A 16,007-nucleotide genomic window follows, 5' to 3' on the forward strand; every position below is an offset into this window, starting at 1 on the left:
GGTCAACAAAGGAACACCCAGATCTAAAGCTGCACTGAGTATCCCAGCACTTGCTATGAAGTGCATTGTTGATTTGAGACATTAAGACAGAAGTAAAGTTGGTCCCAGGGAAGGTAAACAGCATAATCTCTCTCTAGTTCAGTAGTTCTCAAACTGTTTACTGGTGACCCCTTTCACATAGCAAGCCTCTGAGTGCGACCCCCCCTTATAAATTAAAAACACATTTATATATATTTAACACCATTATAAATACTGGAGGCAAAGAGGGGTTTGGGGTGGAGGCTGAGAGCTCATGACACCCCACGTAATAGCCTTATGACCACCAAGGGGTCCCGACCCCCGTTTGAGAACACCTGCTGTAGTTGCTCTTTTCAGCCTTATTATTCTTTTTGAACAGATGCAGAATAGCACCCTTCTTCCAGTCATCAAGGATGAAGATAGTGTGCCAGATGGCCTGGAAGAACATATGCAGTCACGGTACAACAATAGTCTTGACTGTCTTCCACAATTCAGAGATAGTGATTATGTGCTAATACACAAAATGGTAAATGACTTCATTAAACAGAGATTTTATAATATGATATTAATGTTACAAATTTTAGGACTGAAAAGCCAGAAAGGCAAAGTTAAGACTGCATGTGCAAGCTTAACTTTGTCCCCTTAGACATATGGATGATGATAGTTTGAGTTAGGTAATCACATATTTTTCAATACAATACAGTAAAATTAGTTATCTAAAGATTGCGCTGGAGAACGAGTCAATCTTTGCCCTGGTATTCCTCCTATCCCCACCTGTTGCTACCCCTCAGTTTTATCTCTGGACGGGAATTAGGTTCTTTGGGACATATTTTTCAGCCCTTCCTCCCTGCAGCAGCTGTTTAGGTAAAGACGTGGGAGAGGATTTCGCCCTGTCTGCTTTGGCAAGGGAAACTAGGTTAATGAACTGTGCCTGAGCACTGTTCTTGTTAAAAAGACACTGTCACAACTGAGTGGTATAGACATAGCCTTTGAGGTCATACCACGCAGATCATACCTAGGAAAAAGAAGGGTAGCATAAAAGAAGCTCAACTTGGGAGTGGGCATTTGTTTTAAAAATGTTTACACTTATTGAAGAAACCCCCTCTTCCCCCCCACAATTTTAGTAGTAATGACAGCACTCTTCCACAGTTCAACGACATTGTTACCATACAATGACATACCCTCTTTTTAGCTATATTACCCGGTCTTCCCATTTCTGGTCAGCAGTGTTGGAAAGCTACTCTCATCCCCAGCCTGCTCCGCCAAAGTCTCCTCCTGAGCAACATGCTTTAAGCAGAGCAACTGGAAATACAGTAGTGGAAGCAGGCTAGTGGTGAGTTTTGTAAGACTTCCACACGAGAGAATCAAACAGGTCAGGTAACAGGAAGAGTTGGGAAAAGGAGGGAATGCCCCAGGACAGCTGGTAGAGAACTATGGACTATAAAAAAAAAAAAAAAAAAAAAAAAGAGGCTTATGGGTTAGTCCAGGCTGTCATTTCATTAGTAGTTTATATTTTGGGTCTTTAAACCAAAAGCACAGCACTCTTAAAGGCTGCTCGTAATTAGTTACCAGACTAATTTTTTAACAACCATTAACAACTTGAGTTTACCAGAACAAGTTGTCAGCATATATAGTAGCTAGATTTACTAATGATTTCATCCATAAGCACTGGAAGAAACGGTAGAATCGGCTGCAAGATAAGATACATAAACCCACTGGCCATCTTCAGTGGGAACTAAGGCACCAATGGTTCTAAAAGGGTTATACATTCTGTGAGAAACCAACACATGAACAGACAAAACAGCTTCAGTGAATAAAGATGGTTTTTAAAAATGTCTAGGATTAAGCTAAACACAACATAGGACAAAAATCTAACACGTAGGGATGCATTCACAGATTATCACAGTCCAACCTGTTTGCATTGGCTTGTTTAGACACCTCCTTCAATCTTTTGATTTTTTTCCTAATTGCATCAGCATCTGGTAAATGGTGATGACCATCAGGCCCATTAGGAAATCCTGGACGTACTCCAGGTGGAACTCCTCTGTAGATAAATATGTACAGTAACTTTCATTACTTTCATCAAAACAGAGCACATGCAACTCTAATGGAAGGTAGTCATACCTTTCAACAGCTTCCCGACTTCGTATTTCTGCTCTCCAGCTGGTTTCTCTCTCCTCACCTACTTTAATATTTTCCTTTTGCTGTTGCATCTGGTCAAAGATAGCATGGTAGTGTTCATACTGTCCTCTGGCAGGCAAAGGGGAAGGCCCAACACCTCCTCCACCGCCAAAAAACGGTGCCTGGGAATTAAAGAAATAACTCTCATACCCTTGTCCTAATAAACCCTGGCAATGTCCACTACTCTTAATAAAACAACAACAAATCAGTATTACTTCCTGAAGTTTAATATGCCCAAAATGTACCTGTTTTAACACAGAGTAGGAGGATTTAAACTTACACTCAAGTAACATTAATATTTTATTTATTATCCTCTGTCAGTAGTTAAATTATATGTGCTATATCTATCACATAACAGTACGGCTGACCCTCTGATATAAAAGGAAATCATCCCATTTCAAAATCGATAAACTACACCAAAGACTAAGTCATTTACCACAGTGAAGGAACTGAATCATCAAGGAAAGAGGGACAGTGCTATCATTATAAAAGTAAAAGAATGGTAAAAATTAGTGCCTCTCATATGTCTTTTTCTTAAAATAAACCCTGTTTTTCATTACAGTCTTCAGTTTTGGTTTAACCGTGTGCATATTCTGAAAGTTTGGTGTCTGTGACACGCAACAGTCATTTTATTGTGGATAAAGTAACTGGAATCACTGGAATCCCAGAATGACATGAATTCTTTCCTGCAGTTATTAGACAAAAAGGGTCCACTTATATTACAATTAATATGCCAGTTATAAAGACATCTTTGGAGTTCTTGCTACAAAGAATACACATGAGTAGCTTTAAAGTTGCAGGTCATGTGTGAAACTGGCAGCAGTTTTCAATATTTCTTGGCAATACATGGGGATATCTCCCTAATGAAAAACATCACACCAATAAAATTTCTACAGTGAATTTCTACTGACAGATCTATAAAACACTAGTATTTCACTGACGAAATTATCAGTTTCTAAATTATTTAAAAGATTTGTGCTCTAGAGCCAATGTAGAAAATTACTGCTGTCAGTGGCATGTGATACTATTACTACTAATCCTCGCTCCTCATAGCTTGCGTTGCTTTTCCCTCCTACAAATCTCACCTCCTTCTCCCATCACAGATGCCTAAGTTAATCATCCCATCTCCTTCATACCCCACATTTTTCCCAATCCTTACTCTCCTCCTTAACCTCCTATTCTCTTCTGGCTCTTCCCCCTCAAAATACAAGCATGCTTTAGTCTCTCCAATCCTAAAAAAGCCCACCCTTGACCCCACTTGCCTCTCCAAATACTGCTCCATCTTTCCTCTCCCTTTCATCTCTAAGATCACTGAACATGCTGCTTACAATCAGTCAGGAGTTCCTCTCCTCCAATTTCATCCTAGACACTTTCCAATATGGCTTCTGTCCCTTGCACTCCACTGAAACCGTTCTTGCCAAAGTCTCTAATGACCTCTACCTAGTTAAAGGCCAGAACCAGTACTCCATCCTCATCCTTGGCCTGTCAAGCCACTTCTGATAGTTGATTATACTCTTCTTAAAATCGTCTCCCTTGGCTTCTGTGACTGTCCTCTGCCGGTTCTCCTCTTACTTCTCCAACTGGTCCTTCAGTGTTTCTTTCTGATTATAACCCTCATCCGGTCACAACTTTTGGGGGGGGGGGTTTCAGGGGGGAAAGAGGAGGAAGAGGGGAGAAGGGGGGTGGTTCAACAAGGCTCTCTCCTCGGTTCCCTTTTCTCCTCCATTTACACCTTATCTCTTGGCAATCTCATCTGCGAACAAAAATTCCAACTATCCTCTCTATGGATCACTCTCTCTACTCTAGAACTGTCTCCTGGACAAATTAAAATCTAAATTAATCCAAAATCTTGTTAATGTCTAGCAATCAGCTCAAACTCAACATGACTTAAATAGAGCTGCTAATCTCCCCTCCCCCTCCAAGGCTTCCCCACTAACTCCTTTTTCAATCACTGCGGACACCACCACCACCACCTTCTTGCCGAGAGGTGGGGAAACTATGGATCATAGGCCACGGCAGGCCTGCGGGACCATCCTGCCCGGCCCCTGAGCTCCTGGCCCAGGAGGCTAGTCCACGGCCCCTCCCCCGCTGTTCCTCCTCCCCCACAGCCATGCGGCCGCGTAGACAACAGGGCTGCGAGCTCCTGCCACTCTGAGCGGCATGGTAAGGGGGCAGTGGCAGACTGCAGCAGTGAGAGGGGGTTGGGTGGCGAGGAGGTTCTGGGGCAGTCAGCTGAGTCCCAGTGGGACTGTTGGGGGCAGGGGTGTGGATAGGGGGTGGGATCCCGGGGCGGGGGTTCTGAGGAGGATAGTCGGGGGTGGGAAGTAGGAGGGGGTGAATAGGGGGCAGGGGCCAAGCTGTTTGGGGGGCACAGCCTTCCCTACCCAGCCCTCCATACAGTTTCGCACCCCGATCTGGCCCTCGGACAAAAAAAGTTTGCCCACCCCTGTTCTTGCCTATCACCTGTGCTGTATCTTTGACACAAAAAACTCTTTAGGTCCTCTCACCTAGGCTGTGTCTAAATCTTTCCGATTCTTTCTGCATTACATCTCTAAAATATAGCCTTTCCTATCCATCTTCACAACTAAAATGCTCATCCCACCTCTAATCTCATGTTTGGACTACAGCAACTACCTTTACTTTGTTTTTGACAAATGCAATCTTGCCCCTCTATATCCATTCAGAATATCATTCGAAAGACCATTTTCCTAGCCCATCATTTTGAACACATCACCTCTCTCTCTGTATCTCTCCACTGTCTCCCTCCAAGACCCTCAACCATCATATCAAATCTGATGCCGCTGTGTCTATCCTGATTGGAATATTACCAAAGAGCATGATGGAGCTGACAGTCTTCTTGGATATCCTAATATGTTCTTGCATTGGTCAGAAGAGCTCTGTTGATACAAATATAAGGAATATGCAGTGATCTTATATCTGGAGAAAGAAAGAGGAGGAAGAAATTGCTTCCTTTTAAAAGTGGGTGTATATCTCCATAGTGATCTGAATGAACATTGAGTCTTTCAATGAATAAAGAGACTCATCCATTTTAGCACTGAACAGATTTTGTCTATCAAATCGATAATCTTCAGTAACTGACTGAACTTCCTTAGGTAAGCAACTCTGATGCTGACAACCATGATGCACATCTCAGAACAATAGCTGTAGCCACTGAATGGACATTGGTATCAGCTGCATCCAGTGCAGCCTGAAAGGTTTCAACAATTAGTAAACCTTCACACATAGAATTTAGGGATAAGGCTAGATCAAAGGGCAGTTTTTTCCTAAAATTAGCAGACTGCCCCATTGAAGGGGGACAGACTTAACAACTTTTTCTTCCAAAGATATCTAGTCTCACTGGTTCTCTCTTTCTTCAGGAGTTCACTTTCCTATTTGTTTCAGTTTTTCTTTGGCAACACAGACAAGTGAAGATGGAGTCAGATGAGTGTAAAAATACTCAAAACCTATGGTGGGCAGTTGATTTCTACCAACAGCATGTTCTGAAGTAGTTGCAACCAAGCCAGCAGTACCCCAAAAGTCTTTGCCAAAATTCCTGCAAAAATCCCAAAATTCCTGCATCTGTAGGAAGAGCAACTCTACTGTTATATGCCAGTTGTAAAATATATATATAAAAAAACAGTTTATATGTCTTCTCCTGTACCATTTTCAATGGGATTCGCAGCATGTGTGGTATATGTTTCAATACTTTTTGAAAGGTTTTTAAATCGTCCATTGCCATAAGTACAGAAGATGAAACAGCATCAATCAGGTGAAGGAGGAGAAACATGTGGAACTCCAGATGAATCTTCTTGAAGAACCAGAGTTTTCTCACCACTAGAGTTTTGATGTTCTTCTGTTTCCATAACCAAATTATGAGAATTATGAGACACTTGGAGTAAGTGATTTAAAAATGATTCCCCACACACTAGGGGGAAAACTTGTCCTGAATACTGTGCATATTGAGGTCATGGTGGCCAAAACGGCCAAATCTGTAGACCAAATGGATAAGACATTCACTCATTTCAGAGGAAACCAAGAATAATGAGGTTCATTTATACTGTCTTGTCTGGTTTTATTTTATTTGTTTGCTGACCTGGTTTCTTCTTACGTGAAGGACTCCTGATGGACTCCAAGGAGGAGCTGGACTCAGAAGACAAAAGCCCCTCCATTGATCGGGTAACAATTGGAGATTTGAATATCTGGGTAAGGCTTCTGTTCTCATTCTCGCCGTCACATTGCTGGAGATAAACTTTCAGTACAGGTACCTGAGATCTTTCTCAAAGAGATTTTGGTGGCACAGAAATAGGAGAAGTCTCTTATAATGGAAACGCATACTCTGAGGTGATCTTAAGATCCAAAAAAGACGAACAATCCTTTCAGAGCTGTGAAACCCCTCTTTAAGGGTATCTGTGCTGAGGGATCTGGAGCCTCCTCTAATTGCTTTGAAAGTGCTACTGAAGATGAAACTGACAACGCCAAAAGCAAAGATTCCAAGCAAGATGGTGCTGGAACAGACAGTGATTGATGTACCACTGCCAACACAGCCAGTGATAGTAACTACCATGTCATAGGCTTAGCATAGTTATCTTTCCAGTCTCTTTGTAGATGTGGCACTCAAGCTCAGGCACTGAGTGCCGTCAGTTACGCCTTTAGAACATAAAAACATAACACCACAGTGGGTCAGACCAATGATCCATCCAGCCCAGTATCCTGTCTTTTGATAATGGCTGCTGCCAAATCTTTCAGAGGGAATGAACAGAACAGAACAACTTCACGTGATCCATCCACTGTCATCCCGTCCCAACTTCTGGCTTTTGGAGGTTTAGGGATATTTATAGCATGGCGTTGAATCCCTGACCATGTTGGCTAATAGCCATTGATGGGACCTATCCTCCATGAACTTATTGAATGCTTTTTTTAACCCCATTATAGTTTTGGCCTTCACAACATTCCCTGGCAATGAGTCCACAGACTGTGTGTAGTGTGAAGTCCTATTACCTTTTGTTTGTTTTAAACCTGCCACCTATTAATTTCATCAGGTGACCTCTAGTTCTTTTACTACGTTAAGAGTTAGATAACACTTTACTATTCACTTTTATACTATTCATAATTTTAGAGGCATCTATCACATCCAAGTTGAACAGTCCCTGTCTTTCTAATCTCTCTTCATATGGAAGCTGTTCCATACTTCTAATCATTCTTGTTGCCCTTCTCTGAGCCTTTTTCAAATTCGAATATATATTTTTGACACCAAGCATCCAGAACTGCATGCACTACTGCAGGTGTAATTGGATCATGGATTTGTATAATGGCATTATGATAATTTTCTCTTTTCCTATCTGCCCCTTTCTTAATGGCTCCTAAAATTGCTAGCTTTTTTGCCTGCTGCTGCACATTAAGCAGATGTTTTCAGTTAACTATCCATAGGGACTTCAAGATCTCCTGTTTGAGTGGAAAGAACTATTTCAGACCCCATCATTTTGGACATATAGTTTGGATTATGTTTTCCAGAGTACATTAATTTGCACTTCACAACATGGAATTTCATCTGCCATTTTGTCACCCAGTTTTGTGGGATCCCTTTGTAACTTTTCACAGTTAGCTTTGGACTTAACTATATTTAGTGATTTTGTATCATCTGCAAATTTTGCCACCTCACTGTTCACCCCTTTTTCCAGATGATTTATGAATATGTTGAAGAGCACTGGTCCCACCTCAGATCTTTGGTGGACTGTAGCAGGGCTAATACACCCATCCCCCTTTTGGGGGTAGGGGTGGGGTGCTTTACAGTCCGGCGGTTTCATCTGTAGGATTGCCCTCGGTCTGAGGGCTGTGTGGTCCTGTGGCCTTAGTCAGATGACCCTTGTGATCAGGGCAGTGCAGCCTAGCAGCCAGAGTCAATAATATGGCCCCTGCTCTCAGGGCAGTGCGGTCTAGTGGCCAGAGCCAGTAATACTGTTGAGCTAGGCCACCACCCTGGGGTGGGCGGTGGCCAGGATAGGGGGACCTAGGCCCGCCCTCTCCACAAGGTCCCAACCCAGGGCCCTGTTGGTGGCGGCGTTGCCCATCACCAGCTCGGCAAGGACCCTACTGAAACACACAGCCTGTCTATGGTTCTACAACAGCTTCCCCACAAAGTTTCCCTTGGTGGCTTCCTAACCGATTCTCTGTAGTTTGCGGTCTCTGGGCCTCCACTGTCTCTTCCCCTTTCTGCGACATCCCGAGAGTGTGTGGGGGGATCCGTCTCAGTCTGGCTGGCCTCTGCGTCCTGGAGTGTAGGCAGTCCTCCGCTGGAAGTCAGCAGCACACCTCCTTCCTCTCCAGCAGTCAGCCCAGACTGAGATGCTCTGCTGGCTTTTATATCCTGCTTCCAACTGGAGCATGGCCAGCAGAGCCAAGGGGGCGTGGCCTCCTTAGCTAAGAGAGAAGGGTTAACCCCTGCTGCACCAGTGCAGGGCTGATACACCCCATCACATCCCCTCTCACCTCTTAAGGTGGTGTCTGGGGACTGTCTTCCTTCCCCTTCTTCTCCTTCCGCCCAGGAGAAGTCGTCTGTGTTCGCATGGGCCGTCCCTGGCTGGTGCAGCACGTGGAAGGCATAAGGTTGGAGGGAGAGGTATCAGCACATGATTCATGCATTGGTATCCTTCATACTATGGATTCATCAGAGGATCAGTGACCAAGAGATAGGGGTTCCCTAAAATGTAACACCTTAAGGCATCGACAACCCACTGAACAGCAAGGGCCTCTCGTTCTATCATGGAGTAGCAGGTCTCTCAGGAGAACAACTTGCGGCTGAGGTAGAAGATTGCATGCTCCTCCCCCTCTGGTTCTTGTGACAGCACCACTCCCAGTCCTACCTCCAAAGCATCCACTTGGAGGAAGAAAGGTTTTGTGAAGGCCAGCGTAGAAAACACCGGCTCTCAGGTCAACTGTTCTCATAGGGTCTGGACAGTGACCTGACAGTCCTCTGACCGTTGGACTTTCCGAGGTTGGGAATTTTTTGTCAAGTCTGTCAGTGAGATGGCAAGCATGGAGAAGTTAGGTACAAAACAGAGGTAGTATGCAGCCAGCCCCAAGAATTGCCACACTTGTCTCTGTCATGGGAGTGGGGAGTCACACAAGGCCTGCACCTTGTCTATTAAGGGACGTAGCTTTCCCTTACCCACAGTGTAGCCCAGGCACATCACCTCCCGCTGTCATAAGTGACAATTGGCTGGGTTTGCGGCGAGGCCCACATCCCACAGGGCCCGCAGCACGCTGGTGAGGTGTTGGAGTTGTTCCTTCTAGCCTGCGCTAGAGACAACATTGTGAATGTATGCAGCACCGTATGAATTATGGGGGAAATCAGTATTTGGTTCATAAGCCATTGGTAGCTGGCTACACCCCCATGCAAGCCAAAAGGCATCTTGGTGAACTGATATAGGCCAAAAGGCATAGGAAAAGCCATCTTCTCTCGGGAGGCTGGTGTCAGAAGGATTTGACAGTATCCCTTGGTTAGGTCTAACAGAGATCAATTTTGCGTTGCCCAGCCACTTGAGCAGTTCATCCTCCCTTGGCATGGGGTATGTATCAAACCAAGAGACAGCATTCACCCTCCTGAAGTCAATGCAGAATCCGACCGCTCTGTCAGGCTTAGGGACCAGGACTATGGGGCTCCGCCGCTCACTTCTGGACTCCTCAACCACTCCTAGAGCTCGCATCATTTCTACTTCCTTCTGCACAACCCCCCACTTCTTCTTGCAGAGTGGACGGTGGTTCTCTCTCACCTTCTGGCCAGGGATAGTGGCAACGTGATTGCTCTTCACATTCGTCCTCCCTGGCCAGGCTGTCAGGACAATGGGGAAGGCTGATACTAGCCATTGTACCTGCTTCTACTGTTCGACATTGAGCTCCTGGCCAATTGCTACTGGCCTCAGTTCAGTTGGTTCATCAGCCAGTGGCCCCAGCTCAGGTTCCGGGGGGTACAGGGTAATCATCAGGCCTTCCCGTTCCTTCCAGGACTTGAGGAGATTCACATGGTAGGCCCGCATGTTTCTCCAGCGTCCCAGTAGCTGTATCTCGTAGTCGACAGGCCCTACCAGTCTGGTTACTTCAAAGGGGCCATGCCACTTAGCCAGAAGCTTAGATTCTGAGGAGAGTAGTAACTAACAACAGGACCCGGTCTCTGGGATCAAAGGTCCTCATCTTTGTCCCTCTGTTGTACTGGTTCTCCTGAGCATGTCGGGCTCGCAATAGATTCTCCTAAGCCAAAGTACCTAGATCCTTCCGCAACCGTAGTATGTACTGGACAGATCCTCTGACCTGGGTTTCCTGTTCCTCCCAGATCTCCCTCAGTAGATCCAGGATTCCCCGGGGCTGTCTTCCATAGAGAAGTTCAAAGGGGGAAAAACCAGTGGACACCTGTGGGACCTCTCGTACGGTAAAGAGTAGTGCTTGCAGCAACTTATCCCAGGGCCGCGGATAATCCTCCATGAACTTCCTCAGCATTGATTTCAGGGTCCCGTTAAATCGCTCCCCTAACCCACCCATCTGGGGGTGGCAGACTGAGGTTTTGAGGGCATAGATATTTAGCAGGCGGGGTAGCCATCAACCTTGATGTTACATTAGTTCCCCAGCCTGTTAGTATCTCATGTGGTAGCTCAACTCTGGTGAAGAACTGCATGAATTCGTTAGCAATAGCGGGAGCTGTGGTGCACCGCAAAGGGACAGCCTCGGGGTACCGCTTTGCGTAGTCACTACAACAAGAATATACCTGTGCTGCTCTTTTCCACAGACCCTACCAAGTCTAGGCCAATATGGTTGAAGGGATTCTGACCACAGGTAAGGGCACCATGGTGGCCCTCGGTACCTTTGGGCCAGCCTTTTGGCACTCAGGGCAGTAGTCCCGCACTTCTTGGTGTATACCAGGCCATAAAAATCTTCGGGCCACCCTCTGAAGCATTTTCTCCTTCCCCAGATGCCCAGCCCAAGGCACAGAATGGGCCAGGCGCAGCAAGTCTCGCTAGAACAACCGTGGGACCAGCAGTTGGCACAGGACTTCCTTTATCTGCAGGTCTTGGACCAGCCAGTAGAGAAGACTGTGGTGGATCTCAAACTGGGATCCTTGGGGAAAGCACTGGAGTTAGCCCTCCTCCTGGGTAGGGCCTGTCGCTTGTTCCCAGGACTGGTTGAGGGTTGGGTCTTCCCTTTGTTCTTCTAGGAGGTCCCTGTCAATGTCTAGCCACCCTTCCCCTTCCCTGTGTGGGGCTTCAGGTGGGGGGAGGTTGGTCTCTGGTGTCCCAAGGTTCCCCGAGGGTCCTTCTTTGGGGTTGTCCAGACCCAACAATGCCCCCCATGCGGGGCATGCCCCGCTAACTCCTGAAGGGTGTACCCTCCACCCATGCAGGAGCTCAGTGAAGCCCTGCCATTCACGCCTTAAGATCACCAGGTAGGCTAGCTTTGGGGCCACCCCAACCAAGCATAGGCCTTCCTGATGAACGGCCTCAAGTCACTCCCTGGGTGGTCGGGTATGGTCTCACATCTCTGTGGATGTCCTGAAGATGTATGGGTGCTCTGGCCGAGCCTGTGATCTTCACCAGGCTGGTCCGAATGAGCTTTTGGCTGCACCCTGAATCAACCAGGGCCGTTGTTAGCAACCCGTTCACCCGAACAAATCAAGATCTTACCTGGGTCCCTCTTCCAGGCACCATGACCGACTACCCATTCATGCTTTTAGTTACAATCCATGTAGGGCATTCTCTACAGAAATGCCCCCCTTGTCCACACTTGCAATATCGGACACGATTCCTCCCTGTAGGTAGAGTGGCCTGGGGTGTGCTCCGTCCACCTGGTGGGTCCTCTCTTCCCAGGCAGGGGTTGCCCCAATTGGGTCCCTTGTGCTGAGCATCCTTGTCGGCACCGGCGACCTGGAATAAAGGTGAGGATTCCCCGCTTCAGTCTTGCGGGGTCCCCAGCCTGCCGGTCAGTCTTGATCTCCTGGGCTCCCCCGTTTATGGGCCAATCACTCCGATCCCTCAGCAGCCATGTAGTCTTCTGCCAGCGAGGGTCGTCGGGTGACACTGTTGCACCCACTACTTCCACCCCCAGCAGGCAAGATCTGGATAAACTGTTCCGGGCCACAGCTTCGGCCACTTGGAGCCCAGTCCAATGTTCCGGTTCCAGCCACTGCCAACATGGAGTCGCTGTGCCACCACTCTGGGTCTGACCCGTGGTGGGTACCGCTCACAGCGGAGTCGCTGGTGGTATGTTTCGGCGTTGACGTCTGTTTGGTCCAGGATGGCTACCTTGACCCTTAAGTATTCTAATGCCTCCTGCAGCTTGAGGTTCCTGTATGCAGTCAGTGCTGGGCCAGTCAGGTAGGGGTCCAGTGCTTGGGTAGCCACTGGGTGGCAGTGTCATGAGGAACACTTCTGGATCGTCACTGGGCCCCATCTTTGTCTGGCATATCGGTATTTCCATCAGACCGCCCAGTCTGCTCCTGCCGCGCTAGGGAAAGGGTTTGGGGAGGTCCACAACAGCCATGCCATTCATGGGACTAGACGTTCCTGCTGCGCCTGTTGTTGGGTGGCTAACTCCCGCATGAGCTGGTGCTGCTGTTCCTGCGCCATCAGAAACTGTTGCTGGGAGGTGAGCTGCTGAAGCAGCTGTGTCTGCTGCTGCTGCGCAGCCTTCTGCTACTGGTTTTCTAATAGCCATTTCAGATGTTGCTTGGCTTCCATTGGTCTGGTTTGGGTCCTTGTAGCAGGTCCCGATCGCTGCTCGCATTCTCGACCAGTTGTCGCAGGGCTGATACACCCGTCACCCTACAGCCCCGCGGTTGCATCTGTAGGGTTCCCCTCAGTCTCGGGGCTGCGTGGCCTTAGTCAGATGACCCTCGCAATCAGGGCAGTGCAGCCTCATGGTTGGAGTCAATAACACAGCCCCTGGTCTCGGGAAAGTGCTTACTAGTGGCCCAAGTCAATAATACATCCCTTGCTCTTGGAGCAGTGTGGCCTAGCGCCAGAGTCAGTAACACTGGTGAGCTGGGCCATCACCCCGGGGTGCTCAGCCCAAACTGAGCTGCTCTGCTGGCTTTTATATCCTGCTTCCAGCTGGAGCATACCCAGCAGAGTCGATGGGGTGTGGTCTCCTCGGACAAGACAGAACAGTTAACACCTGCTGCACCAGTTCGGGGCTGATAGGGTCCCTGCCATAGGGACCTTGTTAGTTACCTCTTCCCATTGTGAAAACTGATCATTTATTCCTACCCTTTGTTTCTTAGCTTTCAACAAGTAACCGTTATCCTATGATTGCTTAGTTTGCTTAAGAGCCTTTGGTGAGGGACCTTGTCAAAGGCTTTCTAAAAATCCATGCACACTATATCCACTGGATCAACCTTGTCCAAATGCTTATTGACGTCCTCAAAGAATTCTAACAGATTAATAAGACGTAATTTCTGTTTACAAAAGTCATGCTGACTCTTTCCAAACATCACGTTTATCTATGTGCCTGAAAATTTTATTCTCTATTATAGCTTCAACAATTTGCTGGGTCCTAAAGTTAGGCTTACTAGCCTATAATTACCAGGATTGCCTCAGGAGCCTTTTTAATTTTTTTTCTCCTTTTGGGGGTAATTCTTCCATCAACCTAGTTGCATCTATTTTTGGGGGGGGTGGAAGGGGTAGGGAACGGACAGGTTAGCATAGCTTCAGCACTCAGAAGTGTGAATTTCATACCCCTGGGCATCATAGCTATGTCGACCTACTTTCCAGTACAGACCAGAATAAAGTAACCAAGTGACATTAGGGTTGTTTCAACTGTTCTACTTAAGGTGGTCTGAAGGAACTAAGTGGGTCACCATGTTCTTTATGTTGCAGAGGGGGGAGGGAGCACAAGAGCATGAAGAGCACATGTGCAACTTCTGCTGTACACTGCTAGTGAAAATATTCCAAATTGCAGTGCTGGGGTGTCCACAAATCATGAGTAGGATGTATATTTGCAGTACGCAAAAACCAAAAAGTGTTATTTGGATTTAATTACAAGTGGATGGAGAAAGACTTAAAATGAAGATTGGTCAGAGATTTGCAGTTTCTGCAATTTCACAGCATTATCACAGACTACTTAAACAACTGAAGTTGCAGAAAACCTCAGTGCTAGTAAAAGCCATACACAGTGGAAATCCTGCTCAACTGGCTGTTATCAGGGCTGGCCTTAGGGAAAATGGCACCCTGGGCAAACTTGCATTTTGGTGCCCCTGGTCCCTGTGAGGGTGACACCCCTGCCCCCATTGCCCGTGGCCCCCCCATGGGCTCCTCACCCTCCCTTCCCACCTAATCCCTGCACTGTGCCCCCTTCGCCCCAAATGCCTCCTCCACCTCTTCCATCCCTAATCCCTAGACCCCCTTCACTCCCAACCTCTGCCCCCTCCTGTGCATCCAACCCCTGCACTGTGCCCCCTTCACCCCAACCCCTGCACTCCTCTTGTGCCCCAATTCCTACCCTCCTACCCCCTGCACCTCCCTCCTAAGCCCCTAACCTGTGCACGCCTCCTCACCCCAACCCCTGCCCCTAAGCCCTGCACTGTGCATGCCCCCTTCACCTCACGCATCCCAACACCTGCCCCCCTCTTGTGCCCCTAACCCCTGCACTGTGCCCCCTTTGCCCCTAACCTTGCATCCTCCTCCTGCATCCACATGGGGAAACTGACCTGGATGCACAAAGCAGCTGGCATTGCTGCTCACTCCCCCATTGGACTGCTGCTCCTCTGCCCCACGGGGGCCTAGGGGGCTGTGAGGGGGAGGAGGAGCAAGGAGCAATGTCAGGGCTTCCTGCATCCAGGTCACTTTCCCTGCAGGCTGTGTAAGGGGAGGGCAGGAAAGCAGCAGCTCCTGATGCCTCAGCACAGCCCAAGTGGGGAAGTGACTTGGATGCAGGGAGCCCTGGTGTGTGTATTGGGGGGAAGGTGTTGAGGGGAATGTGTGTGTGCCTGTGTTGAGGGGAAGTGTGTATTTCAGGCTCCTGACCATGAGTGATTTCTTAAAGAGAAAGCGCACTCACTCACTCAGGCACACACGTTCAGACAACCATCTGCCAGCAGCTCCAGGCCTAGAGAGGCAGCAGCACACACAGATTCCCCCTGTCCTATCATCCCAATTTAGAGGAAATTGGGTACACGGGTGGGATGGAGGGGGAGACCCCGCCATCAGCCGCACCTCCCCCCGCAGAGCAGACAGGAGGACGCTCCCAGTCTGCAGTGGCCCGGGACAACTCCAGGGAGGAACACGGGGGTGGGAGGACAGGAACAGCAGCAGTTGCACACGTGGAGCAGGGCGGAGGAGGGGCACTGCTACTTCCGAGGAGTCACCTAGCTCTGACGGCTGGTCGTCCAACTGCGCCCTGCAGCTCGGGTCTCTTTCCCCCTCCCTCACACTGCTGCTTGCCTGCCTACCCTGCTGCCTCCGTCAGTCCAGCTGGCCTCTTGGCAGCAGGTCAGGTGGGAATCCAAACCCTGCGCACAGCACCCCCTTGGGCAGGCTGCCCTGGGCAGGGGCCCATACAGCCCACTCCAAAGGCCAGCCTTGGCTGTTATTAAAGAAAAGCTACTGTAACTTATGTGAACCTCAATGATATAAAGAGGGGATCATGTACTATTTGGCAGAGAATGGCTGAGATTTAGCTAGACTAGCAAAGCATAACATTCTTGCATGTTCAACCAACCAGACTCCAGCACAAATCAAAAATCAGCTGAACTTTTGGAGAAGGCAGCTGATATCCTTCAGGATGGTTTCAGAACTTTAAAACATAAGAAAACAAAAACAAAGCTTTTA

The 16,007-nt window shown here is 47.9% G+C and overlaps 1 protein-coding gene across 24 annotated transcripts in view; it reads right to left on the minus strand.

The window, feature by feature from the left end:
* NEK1 (NIMA related kinase 1) overlaps positions 1 to 16,007 on the minus strand; it is a 189,371-nt gene that overhangs the window by 86,737 nt on the left and 86,627 nt on the right. For 20 of the 24 annotated variants that reach the window (XR_012158623.2, XR_012158624.2, XR_012158622.2 and 17 more), the window contains 2 exons: positions 2,143 to 2,321; positions 1,931 to 2,062 (listed from right to left, as the gene is read on the minus strand). The exons of 1 other annotated variant lie outside the window; for it this stretch is intronic. Coding sequence is in view for 19 of the 23 variants with exons in the window: in XM_078852507.1 (XP_078708633.1) it covers positions 1,931 to 2,062; positions 2,143 to 2,321 (311 nt within the window). In the remaining 4 variants the exon portion in view is untranslated. Of the gene's footprint in view, positions 1 to 1,930; positions 2,063 to 2,142; positions 3,828 to 16,007 lie in introns of those variants that run through there. 3 more of the 24 variants (XM_073341600.2, XM_073341596.2, XM_073341606.2) reach the window with 2 other exon arrangements.

The sequence above is a fragment of the Lepidochelys kempii genome, chromosome 4 (assembly GCF_965140285.1).
Source record: "Lepidochelys kempii isolate rLepKem1 chromosome 4, rLepKem1.hap1, whole genome shotgun sequence".
Classification (NCBI taxonomy): Eukaryota; Metazoa; Chordata; order Testudines; family Cheloniidae; genus Lepidochelys; species Lepidochelys kempii.